Raw genomic sequence first — 24,389 nt, forward strand, 5'->3', positions numbered from 1 at the left:
TGTTGTTACTGTTGTCTGTCAGCACTGCTGAGTCCAGATGTGTCATTACAATAATTTTAAGGTGACTTCAAAGCTGGCCTTGTATGGCGTCTTAATTGCTACAGGGTCATAAGAGGTCTTCTCTTTTTTCTATTCACCACACTGTGCATTAGCATTCTTCTCAGGGGTTCTTTTCTGTTAGTTTAAAGAAGTCTGTTCTTACTCCTACACAAAACATGGAATTGTTAGGCTTTACTGTGGAGACATTAAATCAGACTCTGGAGATTCCTTTGTCAAGAAGGAAGCTGTATTGTTAAAATTACATCTGGCTTTTGCACGTGTCACGTTTCACAGGAGCATTGAGCCTGTATTATCTAGTGGCTTCGCTTGCAGTCTTTCTTCATGCAGTGCTATTTTTAGATTTCATCCTGTTGGAATTCAATAGTTTAGTTGTCAAGGCAAGCAAGAGAAGATAGCTAAGATTGAATTTGTCAATGATTCAGCCATATTGCTAGTACTATGTAATCTTACCATAGTGGAGGACAAATACTATATTCAGGACATATAATTGCATAGAACTGTCAGGTTTTTGATTGAAATTATAAAGTGCTTAAATATAATTACAAATGAGATTTGAATCATTACAGAATAAGTAGAAGGTTATAAGAAGACTCTGGGGGATGCTGTAGTTTTCCTGAAGGGAATAACAGTTCCTCACACTTTGACTTCAGCTATGATTTCACCCTTTTCCCCTCTCCCTTGCCTGTTATGTTCCCATGAGCACTTTCTTTCATATACCTTTACATTTACATGACAGAGCAAAGAGTTTGGCTGTTGTGTGGGATGAGTACAGTGAAATATCAGATTCTTTTCCCAGTGACTGCTGAGAAATGAGGCCATTTGCAGTTAGACAGAATCAGGCTCAAATTCCATGAAAAAGCTGACTCCAGTGGGCTATGGATTGGGGTTTAATATTGGGATGTTACACTGAGCAGCTGAAAAGCCTTGAATGAGAAAACAGGCATAATTATTCATAAGTTAATACCTTTGTACTAAAGGTAATGATGCAGCAAAGCACACAATTCATATGCAGCTGTGATCACAAGTGTTATTCTACTCAAAATAGTGTGCCTTGTGTCTAGCAAGCATCCTGGGTGATGAGTAACGGAGAACTTTAAAGATCACCAAATTACAATACTCAGTGATTTCTGAGATTCTTACTGTGCTCTATCAGATACTGTAACCAAACCACCCTGATTAGAAGATATGGGATATTTTCTTTAATTAAGCTAAAATTAGGGAATGTAGTCAAAGGGAACGTAGTGTAGAATTAGGGAATGTAGTGCCACAAAATTTACAGTGGCATCTCTGTCACTGAACGTTTACATTCTGAGATATTTAGGTGTCAGGGAGACAAATGCACTAGCTGTTGCTGTAGCTGGATGTTGGGAGGTTCCTGAAGCACAGGGAACTGTGGGTGATAAAGGTTTGGGGCTGCTCAAGCTGCAGATCATGTGAAATGTATGGGAATGGAAATGGTAGGCCTGGGGATAGCAAAACTCTCTGAACTGTCTTAAATGAGCTCAGCACTTTCTGTGGTGGCTGGGACCTGCAAGCACACTGAAACCAAGTTTCTAGATACCAGACACTCAATGTATATTGATTTTTAAGAGCATTTAAGGGTGACATATTATAGATACAAGACAAAATGCCTACTTGGAAAAATCCAACTCTTAAATTGTCCCATTCTACACAATTTAAGGTTAAATCACAATTTTTAAACAATAAGCCAGAAACTTCAGTTGTTTGAGTGCTGTCTGGCAGGAAAACCTGATTATTTCCAGTTTGCTCTTCGCAGTGTGGAAGATTTGCAGGACTGAAGTACCAGTTGCCTAGCAACCACAGATCCTCTAAGAATCTTCTCTTTGATAGTCCCTAAAATATGTTAATGACACTAGATATTGCAAAATGAAACACTAGGACCCACACCTAATGAAATAAGGAATTTTGATTTATATCTTCCATCAAGAATAACAATGCACTAGTCTGCAACTGTAGCACAGTTCTGACAGTGACTCAACCCAGCTTGGGTTGATAATCATTTTTGTTTTGTTTAATTAGATTCTCATTATTGAATCCCAATAGTGCAAATGCTTATACACATAACTGTATGTATGAGTAGTCCCAGTGAACTTCATGTGATTATTTATGTGTTTAATTACTTGCTAAACTAGAGATCCACTGTCTGAATTTCAGCATATACTATTTCAAAGGACTGCTCCTCTCTCTTCCCCTGGTTATCTACATGCATCTTATTTGGAGATTATTCTGTGACAATCTGTTATACATAAACTGAGAAATAGAGATTTTCAGCCTCAAAAGCAAAGTTCAAAGCTCACATTCTCATGGGAGATTTTGATTCAGCAATTATGTTGTCCTCAGAGGACCTACATAGCGCTTTACCCCTCCAATGTGCAGTAAATCTTTCAGTGTGCAGCCCTTAGAGAAGGAAAATAAAGAAGCAGGCATGTTAATCAATTCAAATGCCTACTACGAGGTACATCTGCAGTGGTGTGCCAAGAGACATCAAAAGGGAGACACAGATGTAAGCCAGCCTGGGATGCAAGACCTTGCATTTAATGTAGAATCCCAAAGGATGTCTTCATGTTGCTACATTGCTTTTTTAAATGAATGAAGCAGGAAGGACCACAGCACCAGGCAGAACTTATTGGAAGGGACTGAAATTCCAGATTTCTGAAAAATGATGAGGAAAGTTCACAAATGTTCTTTTAAAAAAGGATTTTCCTCTTCAACCATGCTTTTCTGAAGAGACAAATCAAAGAACAACAATCTGTATGAAATAGGTTCTTTGGAATCTCAGAATTTGCAAAAACTGTAGCTTCCCATAGGGAGCTGTGCTATAAAGAAGAGGTGTAGTAAGTTTTCATAGGGTAGTTGTGATAATTGATTGAATTTGTAGTGATAATTGATTGCATTCGTTGTGACAAATGATAGCATTTCTCATCCATTTCTATTGCTTTTTGTTTAAGTGCTACAGAATCTCATTAGTTCAGTCTTTACTACGTTCACTGCAGAGGCTTAACCAAGAAGAAAAAGGCTTCCTCTTCTTGCTTTTATAGGCAAAGGACAATTGACTGATTGTGGTCTGAATAACCAACTGGCTTATTTCAGAGTGAAAAAAAAGAGATGACAGAGCAGAAATGAAGTGTATGAGAGGCAGTGTCATGTCTGTCTCCTCCAGAGTAGCTCTGCCTGAGCCCTTGAATGCAAGAAGGAAGGAAACTTTCTATTTAAAGCCCTTCTGTTTGTAGTATATTGAAAAGAGATGTCAATAATTTCTATGCATGTAATCAGTATGCAAATCTACAGTAAAGTGGAGGGGGGATCCTCCAGGTAATGAAGTCCTCTATAATTGAAGACAATGGCCTTTTTGGAATAATTATAAACAGCTACTTCTGGACCTTCTAGATTTATGCAACTGTAAGAAATATTGCACATGTCTCTGTGCTTGTGTGGAGCTATGACATTCAAAAATGTTTTAGAAGTTACTGCAAAGGAAAGGAAATTTCTTTCTGTGAGTTGTCTTGTGTATGTTATCAGTGGATGCAACCAGTCAGATGATTACGAAGGCTTTTTACAAACATTATTTAATTATTAGTGGAAAACAAAGATCATAAATAGGGAAAAAATATTTTTGTGCCTCTTAACTAGCAAAAAATGTTGATGGAATTTTATGACTGTAAACAAATATCTTTTTTTCTCTATTCAGAAACATTGTTTTTTAATGCCAGCAACATTATACAGCACAACAATCAAGCTTCTCCCCATGTCAGGACAGTTGTATGATTTCCTGTTATACGTCAGACTCATTATATAGACTCTCCTTTGTGACTCCAAATTAATTCTGAGCCATGGATCATGTGTGAAACAGTCTATTGACCAAGGTCAGTCAATCTTTTATTCACATCCCAGGTGGCTGCCACTGGGACAAGAAAAATATTGAAACAGAAGGAGAGCCAACAAAAAGGCTATAGAGAAGAGAAGAAAGGGGAAGGTATCAAATAATGACAGCCTACACCAGCAAAATTGTCACTTTGCACCGATGACATTCATAGGAGAAGTATTGTGCATCATCCAGTTCTTTGCTATGCTAACAGTTTTCCAATGAATACCTGGTAAAGATAGATGGGGAATGGAGAGGCTCCAACATTTCTGGAGCTGCAGAGACATTACAGAACTTGTCTTTCACCAGAGGTGAACAGAAAGTCACTGGATTCTGAGTGCTGTAGAAGGAAAGTTCTTATTTACTAAGTCACAATGAAAGAGACTGAGCAGGACACATCAAATTAATTTCAGCCAAAGTGTCATTAATTACTCACAAAGAGCTTCTTGGGAGAATTAAGGGAAGATTGAGAGTCAAGGGGAAGTTCCTCCATTGCCCCAGAACTGCTCTACTGAGGGTGGATTTTTTTGGTTGCAATTATTTCAGAGGGGCTGGGCATCTTCTGAAATGTGTTATATCTATCACTGCTAGAAGAATGGCAAGTTTGGGCATTAGGAAGACAAAGAGAGATGAACAATGACAGTCATGTGCAGTGACACCAGGATATTTCACAAGTTTGGAAAGACAAGGAAAGTCTCAGTGAGACACTAATAAATTAATGAGTAGTGTGTTATAAATAACATCACCACATACGGGCTTTCCATTCAAGGTTAACTGAAGATACAGTTACTTTCTTTTAAGAAGTCAGCTAAGAAGGGAGGTAGTGTTTCAAATAGCAAAGGGGATGTTAGCAACCTTAATTCAATTCTTTCATCTACTTCACATTTCCTTTTCAGTAAGACTATTGAAACCTACTATTGCAAAATAATTAACTGTACTTATAAAGGGATGTTTAGAGTCTAAACCTCCATGTATCATATAACTTACAGCATACCTGCAATACAAATGTCACTGTTTCTTCCTATATATTTATGTCACAATTCATAAAATGAAAATCCTAATTTCAGTTAGGAAAGCAGCATTACTCGTGCATTAACTTGTTGAAAATGACAAAAAAAAAAAATGCAACCAGAAAAGATTCAACTTGTTCAGTTCTGTAAACTGAAATGTATTTAGTATCTACTAAAGTGTTTTTTTTTAGTTGCCTTTTTTTCTCCCATTTAAACTGAGTTTTTATAACAAAGAGGAAAGATATTGTTGTGGATCAGAACTCCATTTTGTCTAGTTTCCCAAATCTTGCTTTTCAACTCGTTCTTTGGGTGACAACGGGACTAGTGAGGAGATGGATTTGAGTATTAGTGTCTCTCTATTGATACCTGTAAAATAAAGGTTGAAAAAGTGCTTCCCAACATTACAAATATGCATAAAGAAGAAAAGAACCAAGAACTGTGAAATATTCAGAGACAAAAGGGGCTGAACTCAGTAAAAATTCACAGGCAGTGTCATATATGTAAAACACTTATGCCTGACTATGGCAAGGAAATAGGTATAAATTAAACTGAAGGCATACTTACATTGATAAGAGTCTTTGGTGTGATAATACATTTGTAAATATCTAGCAGTAAAGTAATTACACTTGTGCAGAAATAAACAAAGGGAGTCTATGCATTTGCCAAATAGCTTAGAACAAATTTTATAGGATTTTAGTGCTGAAGATCTGCTGGAGAAATTAATCAGCCTGATAAGCAGGAGACAGGCAGACCAATAAAACATACAAGCATCTACAAAGTATGTAAAGGCATTTTCTTAAAATAGCTTACTGGATGTCCAAGAAAGAGTCACAGTGAGAATCTCACCCTTAAGGTAGAGTATTGTCATCTCATACAGTTGTACATTTCTTCTTTGAGTATTGTAAATATCAGGAATTCAGAGAAGAGAACCAGGAAAAGAACTGCTGTCACCAGTGTTGTCACCAGTGTAACAAAATAAAGAATCCAATGAAGTAATAAAAACATATAAATCGTTAAAAAAAAGAAAAAAAAAAAGGAGTGAGATAACTAAAATAGGGAAAGGGTTAGAAAGTACATATCTAGAAAATCTAGGAGTGAATGGAAAATAAAAGGCTCAGCAATCAAAATGGATATTTTAGCATATAATAGTAATGTAATTACATAATTAAAACCAACATGCCAGTAGTTTCTTTTTTTTACATTTACTGTAGGAAAGTGCCAGAGACAGTCAGTGACAGCCCTTCCTCTGATGTCCTTTTCAACAGGAAAGGATCTAAATTTATAGACTGATATTCTGGCTCTATTGATCTATGTGTCATTTTTGCTACTCAGTTTGACTCTTTTCAGAGTTTCACCCAACAGGCATATTCCTTTGGGGTAGAGAATTCACTTTAACTTCAAGTTTGATATTAGTATTTATCAGGGAGAAGATGACATCACTCTTCTTTCTCTTAAACCAAGGAGATAGCAAGGATTTACCTGTAATCCTGTGCTTTAGACATCACTAGAAAGGACTGTCAGGATCATTTTCTCGCTAGGCTGCTGTGAGGTCAGTCTAGAATCCTGATTCTGACTAGAAACCCAATTGAACCCTCAGAAAGGAATATTTCATGCTGTCAGGTCATGCTTTCAAAAAGCAAAGCTGCATTTTTCTCTTTAGAGCAATAACTAGCACATATGAAATGAGCTAGTCAATTTTATAGGGAGATTTAATACATTTTATTACACCAGTTGGTACTTTCTGAGAAGAAACAGGAAAGTCATGATGTTTCTGGAACTTCATTTGGAAGCAATAATGGTTTAAACACGCGAAGAAATTTGGTTATTATTTTCTTTCCCCAGTTGTATCACTAGCCCTGACAGAACTTGCTCTGCAAACGTTGCCTATTTATATCCTTATGCTTTCAAAGCTAGAATAGTCCTGCAAAAATATATGGTGTAGATGTTGTATATCCTTCCATATTCGGCTACCATTGTATGTGTTTGTTTGCAGCTTGGTGGTGACTTAAGCACTCTCCTCTTCCCTAATTCTCCAGAAGCGCATTTTGGAATTCCTCGCTCCTGTTACCATAGCATTTAAAATAAAGGTCTTACCCCTAATGTTTCAGAAGAAGATGTGTGAAGTGATATAATGAGTGAATATGGAATAACCCATAAGTAGGAGCTAATTTTCTTACTCCTGTCAGGCAGAATTTGGATTATATCTTGCTGCCTGCAGATTTATATACCTTCAGATAAATGTCTAACTCTATTCTGATTCCTATTGATCTTTAGACCTTCAGATGAGCTCCATATGCAACCTTCTTTGTTTCAAAATCGCTTCTTTTGATCACTTTTGAATTTCTTGCCATTCTGTGTCATCTGAATCTTTCATTCTTGCATTACAAAGCTAGAAACTGGAGCACCAGACAATCATTATTCTACCCATGGTTTTGTATGTGTTTTTCCTAAACTTAATCCATTCTCTTCCTAAAGAAGTCTTTTAACTACTTGTAGTTCGTCTTTCTTAAAAACATTCTGTTTCTGTCTGGAGTTAGTGAGAAGAAGATCAGAAATTTTTGCAGTACTCTACGCTAGAGTTATATAGTCACAAAAGTTACTCTTTTTTTCTACCTGCTTTTTTTGACTACAGTAGCAGTTAGCAAATCTTCCTACTGCATTTTCCATGAGGGGTTTTTGTTCTGTTGTCTTTTCCCCCATGGTAAGTTTAGACTTCTCGCCATATAAAGGACACTTGTGTTTGTCAGTATTGGTATTTGCTTCCCTTGTGATGTACCTTCTTCCAGTTCTGCTAATTCTCCTTCAAATCTATCATTTCCTGTTTTCTTGAATAAGTTTGTGCTATCTTTAAGTTTCTTTTTCTTTCACTCTTCATCCGCTTTTCTTATGTTGTTGCTGAAGTATTGTTTGCTAGTTACCATGTTAATCTATTATTAAAATCTAACTTTTATTAAACTTTCGGATCATTTCATCTTAAAATTTCTTTTTTCTTAACTTTGTTTGAATTGCAAAAAAAAAAAAAAAAAAAAATATATATATTTCTCACTCTTTCCTGGCTTTTTGTTTCAGCTAATAGGAGGCCATCTCTACAGAGCTCCCCAGAGAAGGGCAACGAGGCTGGTGAGAGGCCTTGAGCACAAGCCCTATGAGGAGAGGCTGAGGGAGCTGGGACTGTATAGCCTGGAGAAGAGAAGGCTCAGGGGAGACCTCATTGCTGTCTACAACTACCTGAAGGGAGGTTGTAGCCAGGAGGGGTTTGGTCTCTTCTCCCAGGCAACCAGCAGCACAACAAGAGGACGCAGTCTCAAGCTGCGCCAGGGGAGGTTTAGGCTGGAGGTGAGGAGAAAGTTCTTCACAGAGAGAGTGGTTGGCCATTGGAATGGGCTGCCCAGGGAGGTGGTGGAGTCGCCATCCCTGGAGGTGTTCAAGAGGGGATTGGACGTGGCACTTGGTGCCATGGTTTAGATAGTCATGAGGTGTAGGGTGACAGGTTGGACTCGATGATCCTTGAGGTCTCTTCCAACCTTCTTGATTCTATTCTATTCTATTCTAAATATAGCATATACAGTCTTGTGGAATGACTTGGAGAGCATGAACTTTAAGAAAACTTTTAAAAGTAAGTGTTGGGCAATCTGTTAACCTTGTCTCTGTGCCTGGAATGACCATGGGGCACTCTTGGAATCCACTTCCACGTACACAAACTTCTGTTTTGGGGCAATTCTTGGGTCTCTCTTCAACACCACCCTTGAATTTTTTCTCAGTCTTTCTAACACTGATCTTGTCTATTCTGTGCACAGAGGTAAATCTACTTCTTCACCATTCCTATCCCTCTAGTTTTAAATCCACGATTGTGTTAACTTCTTTTCAACTACTTAGAACTCCTTGACCCTTAGCAAAGTTGCTTTACAGTCTCCTGGTCTAAAAGTGTAGCTCATTTAAAATAAAAAGGTATTTATAAAGTATAAATGTATATAAAAGTATAAAAGAAAGGCCTGCTTATAAAAGAGAGATTTTTCCAGGAACCAAATGTAATGGAAGCATGATTTGGTTTGGGGTTTTTCTTGGTTGGTTTTTTGTTTGATTTTTTTTTTTTTTAAAGAAGAAGAAAAATTGCAGCAAGATATTTTTAAAGCATATTTCACACTAGCTATATCAAAAGATTACGAGTCACTTCTAATTAATTACTTATGTAGATAGAGTTTTAAATAAGCTGTTGCTTTGAAGATATTCTTAACTCTATACTAAGTAGTTTAGTTAAATAAATGATCAAATACACGGTTGTGAAGTTCTGAACATTTATCAAAATGTTTCAAACCAATTCTGGGTAAACTATTAATAACCAAAGTCATAGAAGCAAGCTATTTTTCAACCAAAAGGAATTCTTAACATTCTTTATCATAAGAAATTAAGGCATCTAAATCTTGGTGAAATTGCACAGATCATATTGCATAAAAAGGTGTTAACAGTGCCAGGTTTAATCCCATGGCTAAAGCTACGTTATCCTTTATCCCATGGAAAAGCTACATTATCCTTTACAACTGAGAAATTAAAGGATCAGATAAATGTAGCCTCCACGGCATGTGCCATGCACCCTGATTCCTATACAAACTTTCTCCATGCCCATGGCAAGAGCTGTAATTGGAATGTTTTCAAGGCATTACAGAACTAATATGAATCTATCTCCCTGGGAGAGACAAGCTTGTGGAGGATGCTGCAACCTTGCCAGGCTGACCAGCTCATTTGTGATGAGATCCCAGGTAAGCCATCGCCACCAACCTCCCGGGAATCAGTCCCAAAGCTACTTCCCTCCTACCTCCAACCAGTTGCTGTCACATGCATCTCACACAGTTTTAATACACAACCCAAAACCAAGGAAGAGTGGTGACTCCAAGCATATGGAAGTATTGTCTACCTGTATTTGTTTTTGTTTCATTGCATAACGCATCAGAAAGCACAGCGACCCATAGTGAGGCTCCCAAAGATGAGGCTCCCAAATCCTGCTGCTTTGCCTTTGACTTCGCTTCTCAGTTATGATCAGTTCCACTGTGGTCATAACATATTTTAAATTGATAATAAAAGCACAAATATTATTAGACCTAGCTTCTTAAAATATCAGTCATAATCCTCAAATCAAAATTTCTATAACTAAATAAAAGCCAGTGACAGACAATTTCAGGATTTTATGTCAGAGGTGCATGAAAAGCTACAAATCTTTCAGAAGAGTAGTGAGAGGTGAATTGTTAATATAAAGCATTAATGTGGATGTGACTTAAGTTCTAATATGTTCTGTTAAGTGGAGACAGGTGGAATAAAGGGAATTATTTGAAGTACTGTAGGACCAAAGTAAACACACAACACCCCATTGCACCAGTTGTAAATAAAAACTGTGGAAAATACAAAGAGAAACAGAGCTGTGCAGTGCAAACAGAAGCAGTGCAAAGATTTGCCAGATCAGATATTTTTGAAAACATAGAAGACAACTGGAAAATATTTTAATGGTGCACCTATCATCTGTGAAAGTAATGGAGCTGACAATGGAGAACAAGATAATAGAAAGGTAGATTTATTTCTGAAAGTAGCAAGTTCTGCTGCACTTTTGCTGAAGTTAATAGTTTCCAGATAATACAGATACAGTAATTTAACTACAAAACTGCATTACAGGGGTTGAGTGATATTTGATATAGAAATATATTTTTAGCTTTGAGCTATAAAAGGAAAGTGCAAATATAGAAAGTCTGTGATTGAAGTAAGTCTGAACTGCATTGCCCTCATAGTTCAAAGAGGCTGATTTCTGTACTGTGGCTTGCAAAATCAGCACCAAGGACTGAAAGACAGAAAAAAACCCTTGACAAGACAGTTAAAGTTGCCATGCCATGCAGCCATTCCTTGTAGATCAAAGTTTTCAGTGGCTGACAGTGCACTCACATTGTAGATGGACTTGATTTAATTTTTGTTTTTGTTACACACAGCCTAACTGGAATTACATCAGAACAAAAGAATCGTTTCTGCAGGAAGAGAAAGATGTCACACATAGAGACTAATATGTTCAGAGATTTAGATCCCCTTAAAAGACCAATGAAAACAACATTGCAGATATATTTCTGCATATCTAACACCTTTGCTGGAAAATGCTAAGTTTGACAGCCAAGAAATCTCCCTAGAAAATGTAACACTTTTGGAATTACTAAGGCTTACGGAGATGATGCCTTGATCTTGGGGAAAATAAAAAAATAAAAGAATGAATTAATTTGACAATAGATTATAAGCAACTTCAGAAAGAATCAGATTTACTGGTCTGGAGTTGAGAACTTCTTACTGCTATACAGAACTTTTCCTTTCACCAAACTGAAACAATCTAGAAGCTACTCATTCCCTATTTTTATCTTCGTGGGACACACCTATGCTTTTGAAAAATTCTGTTATGACTAGGAGGTTCAAAAACTATATTAAATGTGAAATAATAAAAAGATGTGTTACACTTCAGTGTCAGATTGTCTGCTCTGGTAAAAAATGAAGTGTACCAAAGCTTGTGGAAGTAGGTAACTCTTTTGCAGAATGTATGTCTAATTTAGTTGCTGAAAGAAGGATCTGGAAGTGATGTTCATACAAAATGTCCCACTGAAAAAGAGCTGCTCACTTTAAATAATTTTAGGAGAATTTGGAGTGAAATAAACAGCTGACCATTTCTAGATGTATTATCACAGTAAACACAAACCTCACTTGTGCCTCAGTGCCTCAAGAAAGTTTATTCCATTCTCCCACCAAACTAAAACAATACCTTTACTTATAAGCACCTTGCAGTGCTATAGCTTTATCTTGTTGAACTCACTGTACAGTGTCCTCAAAGTTATTTCCCCTCAGATATAAGGTTATATGATGTTTAGTACTCATCATAATTTAATTTTCTATTCCATAGTTCAGGAAAAGGTACCATGTTTTCAGTAACAGGCAACATCTTAAAAATTTTTAACAAAAACCAAAGCAAGGCATAAATACTTAAGAATACCAGGAACAGAAACACTCCTAAGTAGAGAGCTATAGGAAAAAAATTCCAGTGTACATTAGTATAAAGACTCCTCAAACCATGCAAATAATGTATGTTCAAATAACTCCTCAAACTATGTAAATAAGGTGTGTGCAAATAACTGATCATGTTATGGGTGAATTCCTTCAGCTTTCTAAGGTTTTGCAACACATACATTTTATGAGCAGGTCTTGAAACACTACACAAAACTAATTACTTTGAGGTTTATTTTACAGGTGGGGAAACTAAGACAGTGCCAAGTTGGACCTTACTACAAGATAAACCAGTGTAGACAACTACAAGATAAACCAAAGCTACAAGATAAACCAGTGTAGACAACTGCAAGATAAACCAAAGCTGCAAGATAAACCAAAGCTGCAAGATAAACCAGTGTAGACAACTACAAGATAAACCAAAGCTACAAGATAAACCAGTGTAGACAACTGCAAGAAAAGCCAGTATTATAACTTCTCTCATTTTGACCATCTCAGGAAAGCTTCAATCTGTCTCAGGAACTTCCAGTATTGTCCCACAGTGCAGGAGCAGCTGTGGTGTTAACTGTTCAATAGAAAGCGAGGATTTAAAAGACTTTTGTCTTCCTGACATATTATAGCAGTTCACATAATCCTTATAAAATTCCATTATAGCTTAAAGGACACATGGTCATATTTATTACAGCTATTAGGCTTCATAGGTTTTGAGAATTGCAAGTATAAACCTATTGATCTGTGGTACTAAAATAACTGAGTTACTAGAAAAGCTGCCTGTTGTTTTTCTTGTGATGGTATAAGTTCAATGAGTGGAAAATACTTAATCCCTAGTCATCATGATGTTTAGCTAATTATCGTGTTATTAAATAGTGACTCAGCCAGAAGGGTTCATTTGTTTCTTCCTTCTCAAAGAACTGGAGAGGTTATGTAACAAGAAAGTGAAAGGTGAAGCTTTCTTCTCAACACCCTGCTCTTTGTCCCAACGTGGGGGAGAGGTGTGTTTCATTCAAGGAAGAAAGGAACACTTAAGATGTGAATGAATACAAGAAAAGCAGGAAACGGGCCATAGCTGTCAATACACAATTTATAGAACTGTGACACTGCTGTGGTAATATCAGACAGAGACACAGTAATCTGTAAAAATGATTCCTGCAGATCTGATCTCAGAAATTAAGCAGTTAGCTATGTTACTATCCAGCACTTGTTCTGGACACCTGGTGCTTGAAGAACAAAGCTGCTTCTCTCCAGGCTGCTTCCTGCAGTGTTACCTCCTGCACTCCAAAATGTCTGTGAGTAAGGTACAAAGAAGCTGCCAAAGTCTTATTTCTTTCTGCCCTTTCTATTTCCAATATAAATAAATAGAAAAATAATAATTTGCCAACACCTTTGCTCTTACAGTGAAAGAATGCTTTCATTTTTTTTTTAATAATTAATAGGGTCTGTTATTTCCTACCACCGTACGCTTCTTTGTTGTTCTGTATTTGTGACTTGCCAGTCCAGCTCCCAGTTTTTCAGCACTTGTAGTTCAACAGTGGGCTGGGAACTGAGTAGAGCAAGAGGAAGTTGGGAATGGGGGGCTTACACATAAGGTCTGCTGTGTTAACTATCAATGAAGTGAAAAACCATTTACTTTTGAGTGGGGACTGAATTCCTCAACAAAAGAGCTCCCCAGAATTTCTTATAATTATTTATTGTGTTCAATTCTCATTACTGTTTCTGTTTTAACTGGATTTTTAAATTAACTACATTGATTGTAAGGGACTGTACACTTCTCTCATGGAATTTTGCTGACTGCTTTAGCATCCATTTAGGTTTACTATAATATAAAAAAAAAAAAAGAAAAAAAAGGCAATAGCAAACCTTGAAATGCTGAATAGTGGAAAAGATGGGCATATCCAAGGCAAAAGATGGGTCTTTTCTGCATTATACTGCTTAATATGAGCACCCACAAAGACAATTTTAGCAGTATTTTGTTATTGGTTTGTTACTTTATGCAAATTCCTTATGAAGAGTGAGTAACAGGCTTTGTATGGTTTACAATATGGTGTCTCTGTTCCCTCCTTGCAATAACCACTCACGTATTAGGAAATATTTTCTCTTCCACTGCTATTTGGGGACTGGCTCTGCTGGAGCGGAAGGACACGAATGTTTGGCACAGCGTTGTCTCCATCCACCCTGTGTCTGTGTGTTCCTGTGTGGGTCTGGAGAATCCCTGGGGCCCAGTAGCCACAGGGTGGGGGGATTCTCTGGCATCTATTAGGACACGGTCTGGCAGTCAGAGCCTGTCTCTGGCATCAGCAGGGCAACCAAAGGTCATTGTGGGTAGCCCCAGGGGCTAGGCATCTCCCTGGGGACAAGGCTGGGCTGGGCCTGCAGGTGGGCCCAGCTTGATGGTGGCCATGGGTAGGCAGGGCAGAACCGCAGGGAGCTGAGACTGACCCTGCTGCAGTGTCACTGGGACAAGGACTAGCAGTGCCAGGAGGCTGACATGTGTGCTGAGAGGGGGTCACCTCAGGTAGCTAGGACCATTAAGGACCATCAAGGTGCCCTCCAGTGTCTGAAGGTTCATCAGTGGCTGTTGCTGTTTCCTTTCACCCTGCTGGCTTAAAGGCAGTCCTAGTTTTTTGTTTGCAAGACTCTGATTCAGCTCTGAATCTCCAGAAATAGGACATGTCTGGTACTTTCTCTGAGCTTGTGGCACAGTGCAGCATAGCAAGTGGTGTGAAGGTCTGGCTGGCTGATGTAGAAATAAGTGGTTGTGAACCAGTTTTTGAATCCTCAATAGTTGCTCATTTTAACTGTGTTCACACAGCAGGTTTTTGTTACTACAGTTATCTAAGGAATAGCTGTTCTTTGTGGGAAATGTCTCAATTTTCCATAGAACAAGTGTTACTGTATGAACAGGCCCAATATTTATTCCTCATTTTCTTTTGCTTAAAACGCTCTTGCTATTCAAGCAGGAAGCAGGAGGTAGAGACTGCCATATTACTAATCATTCCTGCCCAACTAACATCAAATATTAATGCAAACAGTTCATAAGCTTGACAGACACAGATGTGCATTTGAATAATTTTAGCTTATGTTTGTAGGTATTGAATTTACCATCAGAAATGGAGAGCTGTTGGCCAGCAGTGTCATAACAGTAAGATCTGCAGACTACAATCAAGCTAGCTGTTCACCAAGTTCTGGAATAACCTTTTGGTAGTGAAAAAGGAAACAAATTTAGTTGTAGATACAGTGGTGATTTCAGGGGTGAGAGGCACAGTGAGATATTTAAACAACTTCTGTCCATTCTAGGTACTGAATAAGTTTTCTACATCAGAGAAAAATCTACCAAGGCCGATTTTCAGAAATGGAAAAGCTTCCTTTAAACTCAGAAAGTGCATTCTTATTCTTGGGAATTTATCATTTTTGGAAATTTCACAAGCATCCTCTCAAGAGTGTTACACAGTGATGTAAATGTGCTGCTGTAGTTTCTAGATCAGACAAAGGAGCAGAATTGCATGTTTTCTTTACTCTCTGTAGATAGATAGCAATGGTATCTCAAAGCAAATGCATCTGCTTGCTAATCCTTAACAGTATTTGTCTCCCTGAGTCACAATTCAGTCACAACTGAATATTATGAACTACCCTCTCAATAACATTTTTCAATCAGTTTTGCATCTACCTTTTAATATTTTCCACTTTATTTTCCTGGATTACTTATGATAGTATCAAGGAAGACTGTTTTAAAGCCAAGATTTATGATATCTGCTGCTTTTTTCTTATCCACAAGATGTGTTTTCCTGTCATCTAAAACTCCTGGCACTGAAGAGCTTCATCTGAGAAGGTCACATTTAAGCCCATTCGGAAAGAAGAAATCATTAAAACAAACATCTGATCTGGTTTGTGAAAAAGCCATTTTTAAAGAGTTTTATAAAAATATATGTATTTCAAAAATATAACCCCACTTCTCAAATGGGGTTCTGCTTTTCTTTGTTAGACCTGAAGTCAAAGTTGGTATTTCCTGATATTCTGAGGGTCATGGTTTTGGGGCAGGTAGGTTTAATTTCTGAGGTCCTCCAATCCATACGGTAAATCATAAAGGTTTCTGCCCTTGAAATTTGAGAGTCTAAGCATTTTAATGCTGCAGTTTTTGCTGTAAGACTAAAACCCACAGAGCACCAAGCCTTTAGAGAAAACAGAGTATTCAAGTGGAACTTTGGCAGAATAATGTAATACTGATTTCTTCTTTTCTGTCCTCAAAATAGGGGATAGGGTTATAGAATGAGAGGAAATGGTCTGAAGTCATACCAGGGGAGATTTAGATTGGATGTTAGAAGAAACCTTTTCAATGAAAGTTATTAAACACTGGAATAGGCTCCACAAGGAGGTGGTTGGATACTCATCCATGAAGGTGTTTAAAAGATAGATGGATGTGGTGCTAAGGAGTATGGTTTAGGACCAGACTTAGTAGTTAAATAATGGTTGGACTCAATGATCTTAGAAGTCTTTTCCAACCAAAATGATTCTATGATTCTATGAAACGCATGCTTCTCATATTAAGATGTGTACCTTCATTTTAGTTAGGCTTGGTGTTAGAACATGGTGGGAAGGGGAACAAGGTTATATTTATGTTTCTATTAGTTGCATACAATTGGTCAATGGGTAGAATTTTAACAGAGCTGAAAACCTTAGAATGAGTATGCAAAAAATATCAGTCAAGTGAAAAAAAAATCAGAGCAATCTCCTGCTCTGGGAAGTGCCTTACACTTGAATCTTCTCTCGATAAATTCAGTGATTTTCACTACGTTTACCAGAGAAAATGGTTGTGTTGGTTACTGCATATCTCTGTGGGAAAGAATCACTGCATGCTGATGTCTTTTGCTTCTGTGGTATGGCAGGAAAAAAAAAACTGAGAACATGACAAACATAGGCTACTGGCTAAGGGATGAAATGAAAAATAGGTTGAAATACCTTTAAAATCTTTTGTCATAAATTACACAGAAAGACCTTCAGGCCAAATGTAGGCCAGACAATAAAGATCTATTGGTCTTTTCTGCCCTTTGCTCTTTTGCCTTCCCTTGTCTGCCTCTCTGCTGATAGTAATTATTACAAGCCTGTTGTAGCTTCCATTACTTTGAAAAGACCACTTCTTTCTAAATGCACCCCAAGACATAAAGTACAATTGAGAAGTGATTTTCAAACTCAAAGAAAGGGGAAAAGTCATGTTAACAAAAACCACTGGAAAAGGAACACTAAGTATTTATGACTACCCATGTTACTTTCTTATGGCTAGTGCCAAGAGATACTGAAATCAATGTGAAGGGCATGTACTCAACATTTTTATCTGGATGAGTAGCTGCCCTTCTGAAGGTAAGTAGTAGATTTGACTGGTAAATTATTATGTATTCCAGCTGGAGCCCTGAATCCTGTGCAGAAATGCATCATTATAATAATGTCTGTTCCTTTAACCAAACATCTTCCTCCTTAATTACTTGCTACACCCCTTCTTTTATAAAAATGGAGTGGGAGGGGGCTGGGCAGGAAGACAGCTAAAGTGTAAACCTTAACTTCAAAAACTGCAGGCTTAAAAGTGAGATATTTAATTCCGCTGAAAACATGTTCTTTTTATTGTCAAGACTGTCTTTATTCTCAGACTGTCTTTATTTTATTCTGTCTTGAATAAATAGCTTACTCTTTTGAGAACTGGCTTATAGATGTCTATGCTCTGTAAAGATGATTTTGATCTAATTTGTATTTGATGAGCTGAGAAGCTGTAAATGACCATATGCGTCATCTTGGGAACATTGTAGCTTTATGCACTGTGTTCGACTAGACGAAGGATCCATTAATGACCCAGTGGAGGTGTTTTAGAGCACGCAAGGAGAACTCTCTAAACACCATCTGTTCATACTGTTGCTTGCAAAAAGATGTCACATCTGCTGCTCTAAAAACATGCTGATCTCTCCTATAGTACATGGCTGCTGCATTGCTTTTAGCAGTGGAAAAAGGAGTCGATACCACATTACGGGGACAAGAGGTGTTAACTATAGATGAAATTGTGCGTGGCCTTCTTGGCCTCCCATGTCTTGTGACTGTAGTGTAAATGTCACTAACAAAACGAAGGACAGGATTCAGCACTCTCTATTTAATGATGAAGCATACTTGGACTTTTAGTCTCTTCTGAGCTCCATCTTACCCCAGGTTGGCTGCAGCTAGGTCGACTAATACTACATTCTTCGAACCTAATGTGGCTAAGTCCTCTCAGAGACAGAAGAGATGTTTATGGTAGCTTGATCAGTGGAAAACAAGGTTTGTCTTTTATTTCAGATGGAGTGAGGTGAGAAAGCACTTCCATTTCTTTTGGCCCTCAGATTTTATAGTTTAGTGTATTTGGCGGCCTAACGCCTATGAGGTATCATAAAGCTAGTTTACCTACCCTGGAAGCTCCAAGTGTATAGATCTGTATACATTTGCAATACTACTCATTACTACTGCACCCAGAGTGACAATTTTATAATAGCATTGTACAGAATTAGAAAAACAATCATTGTTGATATCAGTAGAAAAGTTATAATGATGTAGTAGGAATCCTTGCAAGTACTGAAGAACTGCAGCCCCAATTGACTAAGGATGTGGAACTTGGATTTTCACACCCAAATTCAATTATTTTGACCTGTGATTCTTGCACGCTATTACCACACACAGAGACTGTTTTCAGGGATCTGCAGATGAAGAAAAAAGAGGGTTTGTACTGCTAGCAGCTCAGTGGCTATGCTCACTTTGTAAGATAACAAGTTTAAAGCTAGCAAGCCTGACAATTGTATTTGTCTGATGTCTCTGAGTGGTGAAAGGAAATGACCTTCTTTCAAGCACATTTTTTGGTGAAGGAACTAAGGCATGTATTTTAATAGCCGTTTTGACAAAACATTTTTAGGTTACTAACAGTCACTGCCAGTTTGCAAGGCAGAGGGGAGCAAACTTCAAAGCAGTGTCATGCACGATAGCATGCAAAAGACAGGCCAGGATACTAGGAAAGGTGGTTGTATAACATTTTCCATTGCTATATGAGACTTGTATGAGGCTTTAATGATCTGGTCTGTCATGTGTATGTTGTGTTGAAGAATTGAAGCATCTGCTATAGTTCTCTTTCTTATCATCCTCTGGTAACCTTGAGTTATCAGAACTGTGGATCAAAACTTCATTATTTCTGCAATTTAGGGTAATTCTGTATTGTTCTGTCTGCCTGAAAGAACAGGAACAGACCAGAAAATAGGACACTGGGAAGCTTTACAGGCCTGAGCTCTGCTGCTGACTTGATCACTGATGTGGACAAAGCATTTCATCTCTCCCCGCTTCTAGTGCCATATCTTACTATTTCTCTTTTAATGTATTGCATGCATGAGCCAGTGAAATAATAGATGCTTTCCATTTTAATGTATTTGAGCTCAAATCTTGTGAACTTCACTATACTACAAAAGGAAATGAAAGATTTGTTATTTATTTAAGAAAAAAAGCCTCTTTTACATCGTAGAAGGCTGGAAGGGCTGAAAGAGGACTGAAAGCCTTCTTTAGAAAAAAGCTCTGTCCTAGAACAAAAAAAATGTCACCATCTTGTCTACTTTTTCAGTGAGGTTCTGTTAGAACTCAGGTGCCTTAGAAACTGAGTTACTTTAGAAATGGATGATTAGTTGCATTTTCTACTGCTATGGTGTTCTACTGCAGACTTTGAAGGACAATCTTACTCTGCCTCAAGTTCCTTCATGCCTGGGAAGTTCGGGTGTGTGAAGGTATAATTTCTAAAGATGCCCCTGCACCTTCACAGAACGCTAAGGCATTCTTTCAAGGGAACCTGTAATGAAGAGCAGAAATCCTCATACTTAACAAGTAGCAGCAAGAGCAGAAATCAGTGTCACTTTACTCATTTGTGTTAAAGCCTATGACACTTCAGAAGGCTACCTCTATGGTTGCTTAAGAATTAAACAGCTTCCCTATATTAGATCATCAAGATTTGAATCTTCTTGATGTCCTGTATAAAGGTCTACACTGCACAATTCTTTAGGATAGGTATGCATAGTGTTACAGTCATGAGTCAATAATTAAGTGCTTCCAAGACCTCTTCTACACAGAATATGTATTACTGGTAGCTCCTAATAAGATGAAAAGATACTGCTCTTCTAAGAAAGAAACAAGCCCAATCTCCTATGTTAGAGAAAAATTAGTGTCTAATATTGTGTTATATGGTCCCTTGCTCAAGCAAAGTATATACATAAAGACAAGATCTAGCTGAAAATTGATCCTTGTTTATGTACAACTAAAAAGTTAACTGAAGAGTAATATTCAAGTTGATTCAAATCTTAGGCTGCTGCAGACTTGCCCATGTATGACGTTAGTCTCCTGAATGATTATTTAAGAACTAAGTTTTTACCCATAATTTCCTCCTGGAGTAATAGCAGTGTTATTTAAAGTTTTCCTGAAGGCATCTGTTACTTGGAATGAATATATTTAAGAAAAAATGTGTATTAAAACACACAGATGAATCTGCTGTCATGCCTGGCTTTCTTTGAAATGTACTCAGTATCTGAGGAAAATATGTTTGGACTTATCCATTTTTCTCTCTACATTAATCTCTCTTTGAACAGATTCTGAAAGCATATGTTCCCAGTTCTGAGAAACTTTGTATTGTGTACAACCCTTTTCAGATTTTTCCTGCATTTTTCAGCCTGATGAACTCATATTTTCATTTCAGTCTGGGAGTATGAAATAGTCTTAATTTGTTCACCCTCCTCTACATTGGTGTGGATTCAGAGGCTTGCTTTCATCTAGTTACATCATTTTGAGCTTTCCTGTTTATTTATCCAGTGACGCCGAATTTAGATTAATACATATAAATGAGAAATACTTTCATCCTACTGACCAGGTTACTTAAATGTTTAGACCACAACGTCATGTCCATTGTATTTTGCAATTGCTTTCTACCTATCATTATTCTCTTTAATCTGAATTGCTTATTGGAGCTTCCTCTGATCCTGCTAGCTGTCTGGAAATTTCTCTGCATAGATCTACTGATATTTTCTTCGTGTAATTTCATTTCAGTGGCAGCTGTTTGCAAACTGATAAATACTTGCTGCAGAACTGTCCCAGAACATTTTGATCAGTTCTCAGAAGTCTGAAAGTTGAAAATCACTTTGGTGGGTTTGGATCCAATATACACACATCAAATGTCATGCAGCCATAGCTGCAGACACCTCAGGGCTCTACAGAAAACATAACAGACAGGAGGCAATGCCAAAGCACTCTTCTTCTAAGTCACCTTTTTTTTTTAATTAGGTGCAGATTTCCTAACCTCAAACTTTCAAGCACATTTCTTTCATGGTCTTCAGTAAATGTGTTATACATCTGTTATCTTGTTTTTATAATCAAGTCAATGTAACTGGATCAGTTTATTTCTCTTGAAGATTATCTTCTGCATATGAATAATAATTTGGCAACTAAAACATGGAACAGTTTTAGGTAATGCTCTATATGTGTGTTCAAATGGACATTACATAATTAAGTACTTTTTATGTATCTTTACAATGGTACCTATGACTGCCTGTACAGGTATCCTTTTGCTTCTTGCTCAGCATGAGGGCTTGCACTAAATAAATTGTACTGAAGTCAAAGTTTTTGTGTTTAGGAGACATGAATCTGAAGATGTGTTGCTTTTGTTTTCTTTCCCGCTACTCCTTTCTTTTTTTCATTTTGAACTCTGCAGTATGACAGGTTGGTTGTTACAGTAAAATGCTTGGTAACTACTATGTTTTAATTTAAATGACTGGATTTAAAGCAAGCTGATGCTTAAGTTGGAGTAGACTGATGCCTACATCAACTGAATGGAACTATAGAGCACGCAGGAATGTTTAGACAGTTACTACTCCATCAGTTGGATACTCCAATCTGTACAGTACGAGCAAGTCCACTGGAAAAAATGCTCTGACAGATGGCTAATTGAAATGTGGAAAATGCATATCCTGCCATGGGCTTAGGCTGGAGCCTCCTGCTCGCTTTGCAGGACAGCTCCCATTGTGGAGCTGTGACACAACAGTGTGCAAATTCTCTCTATGTTTGATTATATTTCACTGATTCTCTACTCCCTGCAATCATCTTTGATAGGTGATAATCAAAACACCCAAGGACATCCTATAAAATTCCAAGTTTGGGCTGCTAAAAATTGTACAAAATTCTTAACACTGGGATCTTCTGCCACTTGCTATAGTCCTCTCTGAAAACAGACTGTTTTCTCTTTCTCTTTTTGTTCATTTTTATTGTTTGTTTGTTTGAATTTAAATAGACTGCTATAATAATAATAATGCAGCTGTAGTAGCTCCCATTCTAGCAACATCTGTGCATGTGTGTATAGTGTTAAGGAACAATTCCTGGACTTTTATTGTTTTAGCAGGATTACAAATCCTGCTCTGGAGACGTAATAGCATAATGTATCAGTTCAGCACTTGGCAGCCCAGAATTTCTGACAATGCTATGAAAACAAAGAACAACAATTTCCCTTTGACCTTCTTGATAAGCGTAAATACCTCGTCCTCAGCCAAAAGAAACAATCTCCTAAGAAAAAATTAAAAACATAAATATTTTTGACCAAGCCATAGAAGAAAGGTTCAGCCTTTTCCTTTCTTTTCCAGTTGTTAATGTTTTGTTTTGGGGTTTTTTTTTGGGTGGTTGATTGTTTTGGGTTTTTTTTTTTTTGTGGGTTTTTTTGTCGTTGTTTTTGGTGGGGTTTTGTTTGCTTGTTTGTGGACCTTTTGTTTTGTTTTGTTTTCAGAACAATCAGAAATGAAATTATCAGTCTAGATGTATTACTCCAGGTGCACAAACTGTCTAAATATTTTCAGGATGTTAGAGCTCTTGCTGGTGTTTAGACACACTAACTGAGCATGCCTGTTTAGTGTAAACATACCTAAGTAAATTCTAAGCTAGCGAGTTGCCTCTATTCACAGTACTCTACTCACTCTTTTCTGAGTGCCTTGACAACTCAAACTGAGCTGACCTAGTTCCATGTATTCTTAATTTCAGTGCTGGAATACCTTTCTTGTTTGATCTCATGCAGTTTTCCTTTAAGGCACCAAAGAAAAAGAATTAGGGTGTTGTATCCTGTCTTTCCTTCCTCCCATACCTCCTAGAGCCGGTTTCTTCAGCTACTAAAAATCAACCCTCCATGTTTGTTTCACTCTGGGGAAAAGATTGTGTACACAGTAAGAGCCCAGACAGACAGACAAAACACTTCTCACATAGTTACATAAATGCACAAGTACTTCTCAAATACCACCCAAAAAAGTGATTTGAAAGAGAGCTCACCATGCTTGTACTTCTAGGCAGAGATGCAGATTTTGTGGCTGGCATTTGTTTGCTTTGAGAAATCATAATTTCTACAGGCAAGCCAGTTCTTGTTCTGCATGAGGTACCATTATCAAATGACCTGAGAGAGGGACTTGTATCCAGGGACAAGGATTTCTCTAATTTGCGTGTTCGTGCTCCAGCCACAATGTCGTCACTTCTCAGACTCTCTAAGTCTACTTCTTCACAGGTTTTCCCACCTAGAATGTTCTCTTTCCAGCTTTCAGAAGACTTTCTCTTAATATGCAAATCATCTAGGCTTCTCACACTGGTCGGAAAGGTGTTTTTCAGTTTAGCAGCTCGGTATGCCCTCAGGCTCATGGGATCAAGCACTCTGAAAGTAACTTCATTAATAAATTGAGAGAATTTGAGTTTAGCTTCTATTTTTTCTTCCACAACAGACAATGAGCTTGATGATCCTTGGCTCACCAAGCTTAAATCAGACGCAGAGGAACTGCTTTTCTTGTGAGTCTTCTTCTGCCTCTGGAGCTTTTGGCTTGTGTTTCCCACTTCTGCTGGATGAAGAGAAGAGTGTTCCAGTACGTGGATTTTTTCACCCCCTTTCTGACAGTGCTTTGATCGATGGGGTCGATAGCCTTCATCCTTATTTTTGCTTTTAACAAAGCTTTTAGCTTCTGACCTTGTGCTACCCTGTAACTCAAAGCTGTCCTCACTGGAGCTGCAGTGTTTTGAGTAACTGTTCATTGTCAAATCTCCAGAGAGTTCCTTCTTCTGGTACACATTCGGTGGTGGATGCACTGAATGCTGTTTCTTCAATCACCCTGCCAACCTCCTCTTGCTTGGTTGATTTTCCAGGCACAGCTCCCTCTGGCTTAACAGAGGAAATGGAGCCCTTTGATTGTGACTCCATTCATTTTTGTGTCTGTATGTCAGCTGCCATCAATGAAAGTAGCATTCCCATAAATCCTTCTCTATCTTGTAAGACAACAGGCATGACTTTGAAAGGCATAACAGTGCTGCCACCACACTTTATCCCATATGCATCCTAAATTATGTATATGTTTCATAATTAGATCAATACCACATTG

General features: G+C 37.7%; 1 protein-coding gene across 1 annotated transcript in view; it reads right to left on the reverse strand.

Annotated features, from left to right (window-relative positions):
- BEGAIN (brain enriched guanylate kinase associated) overlaps positions 1 to 24,045 on the reverse strand; it is a 147,552-nt gene extending 123,507 nt beyond the window's left edge. Inside the window, exon 1 of the mRNA XM_054400469.1 lies at positions 23,302 to 24,045. Within this exon, the coding sequence (XP_054256444.1) occupies positions 23,302 to 24,045 (744 nt within the window). The remainder of the gene's footprint in view (positions 1 to 23,301) is intronic.
- Between the last annotated feature and the right edge of the window lie 344 nt (positions 24,046 to 24,389).

This window comes from Indicator indicator, chromosome 4, assembly GCF_027791375.1.
Source record: "Indicator indicator isolate 239-I01 chromosome 4, UM_Iind_1.1, whole genome shotgun sequence".
Classification (NCBI taxonomy): Eukaryota; Metazoa; Chordata; class Aves; order Piciformes; family Indicatoridae; genus Indicator; species Indicator indicator.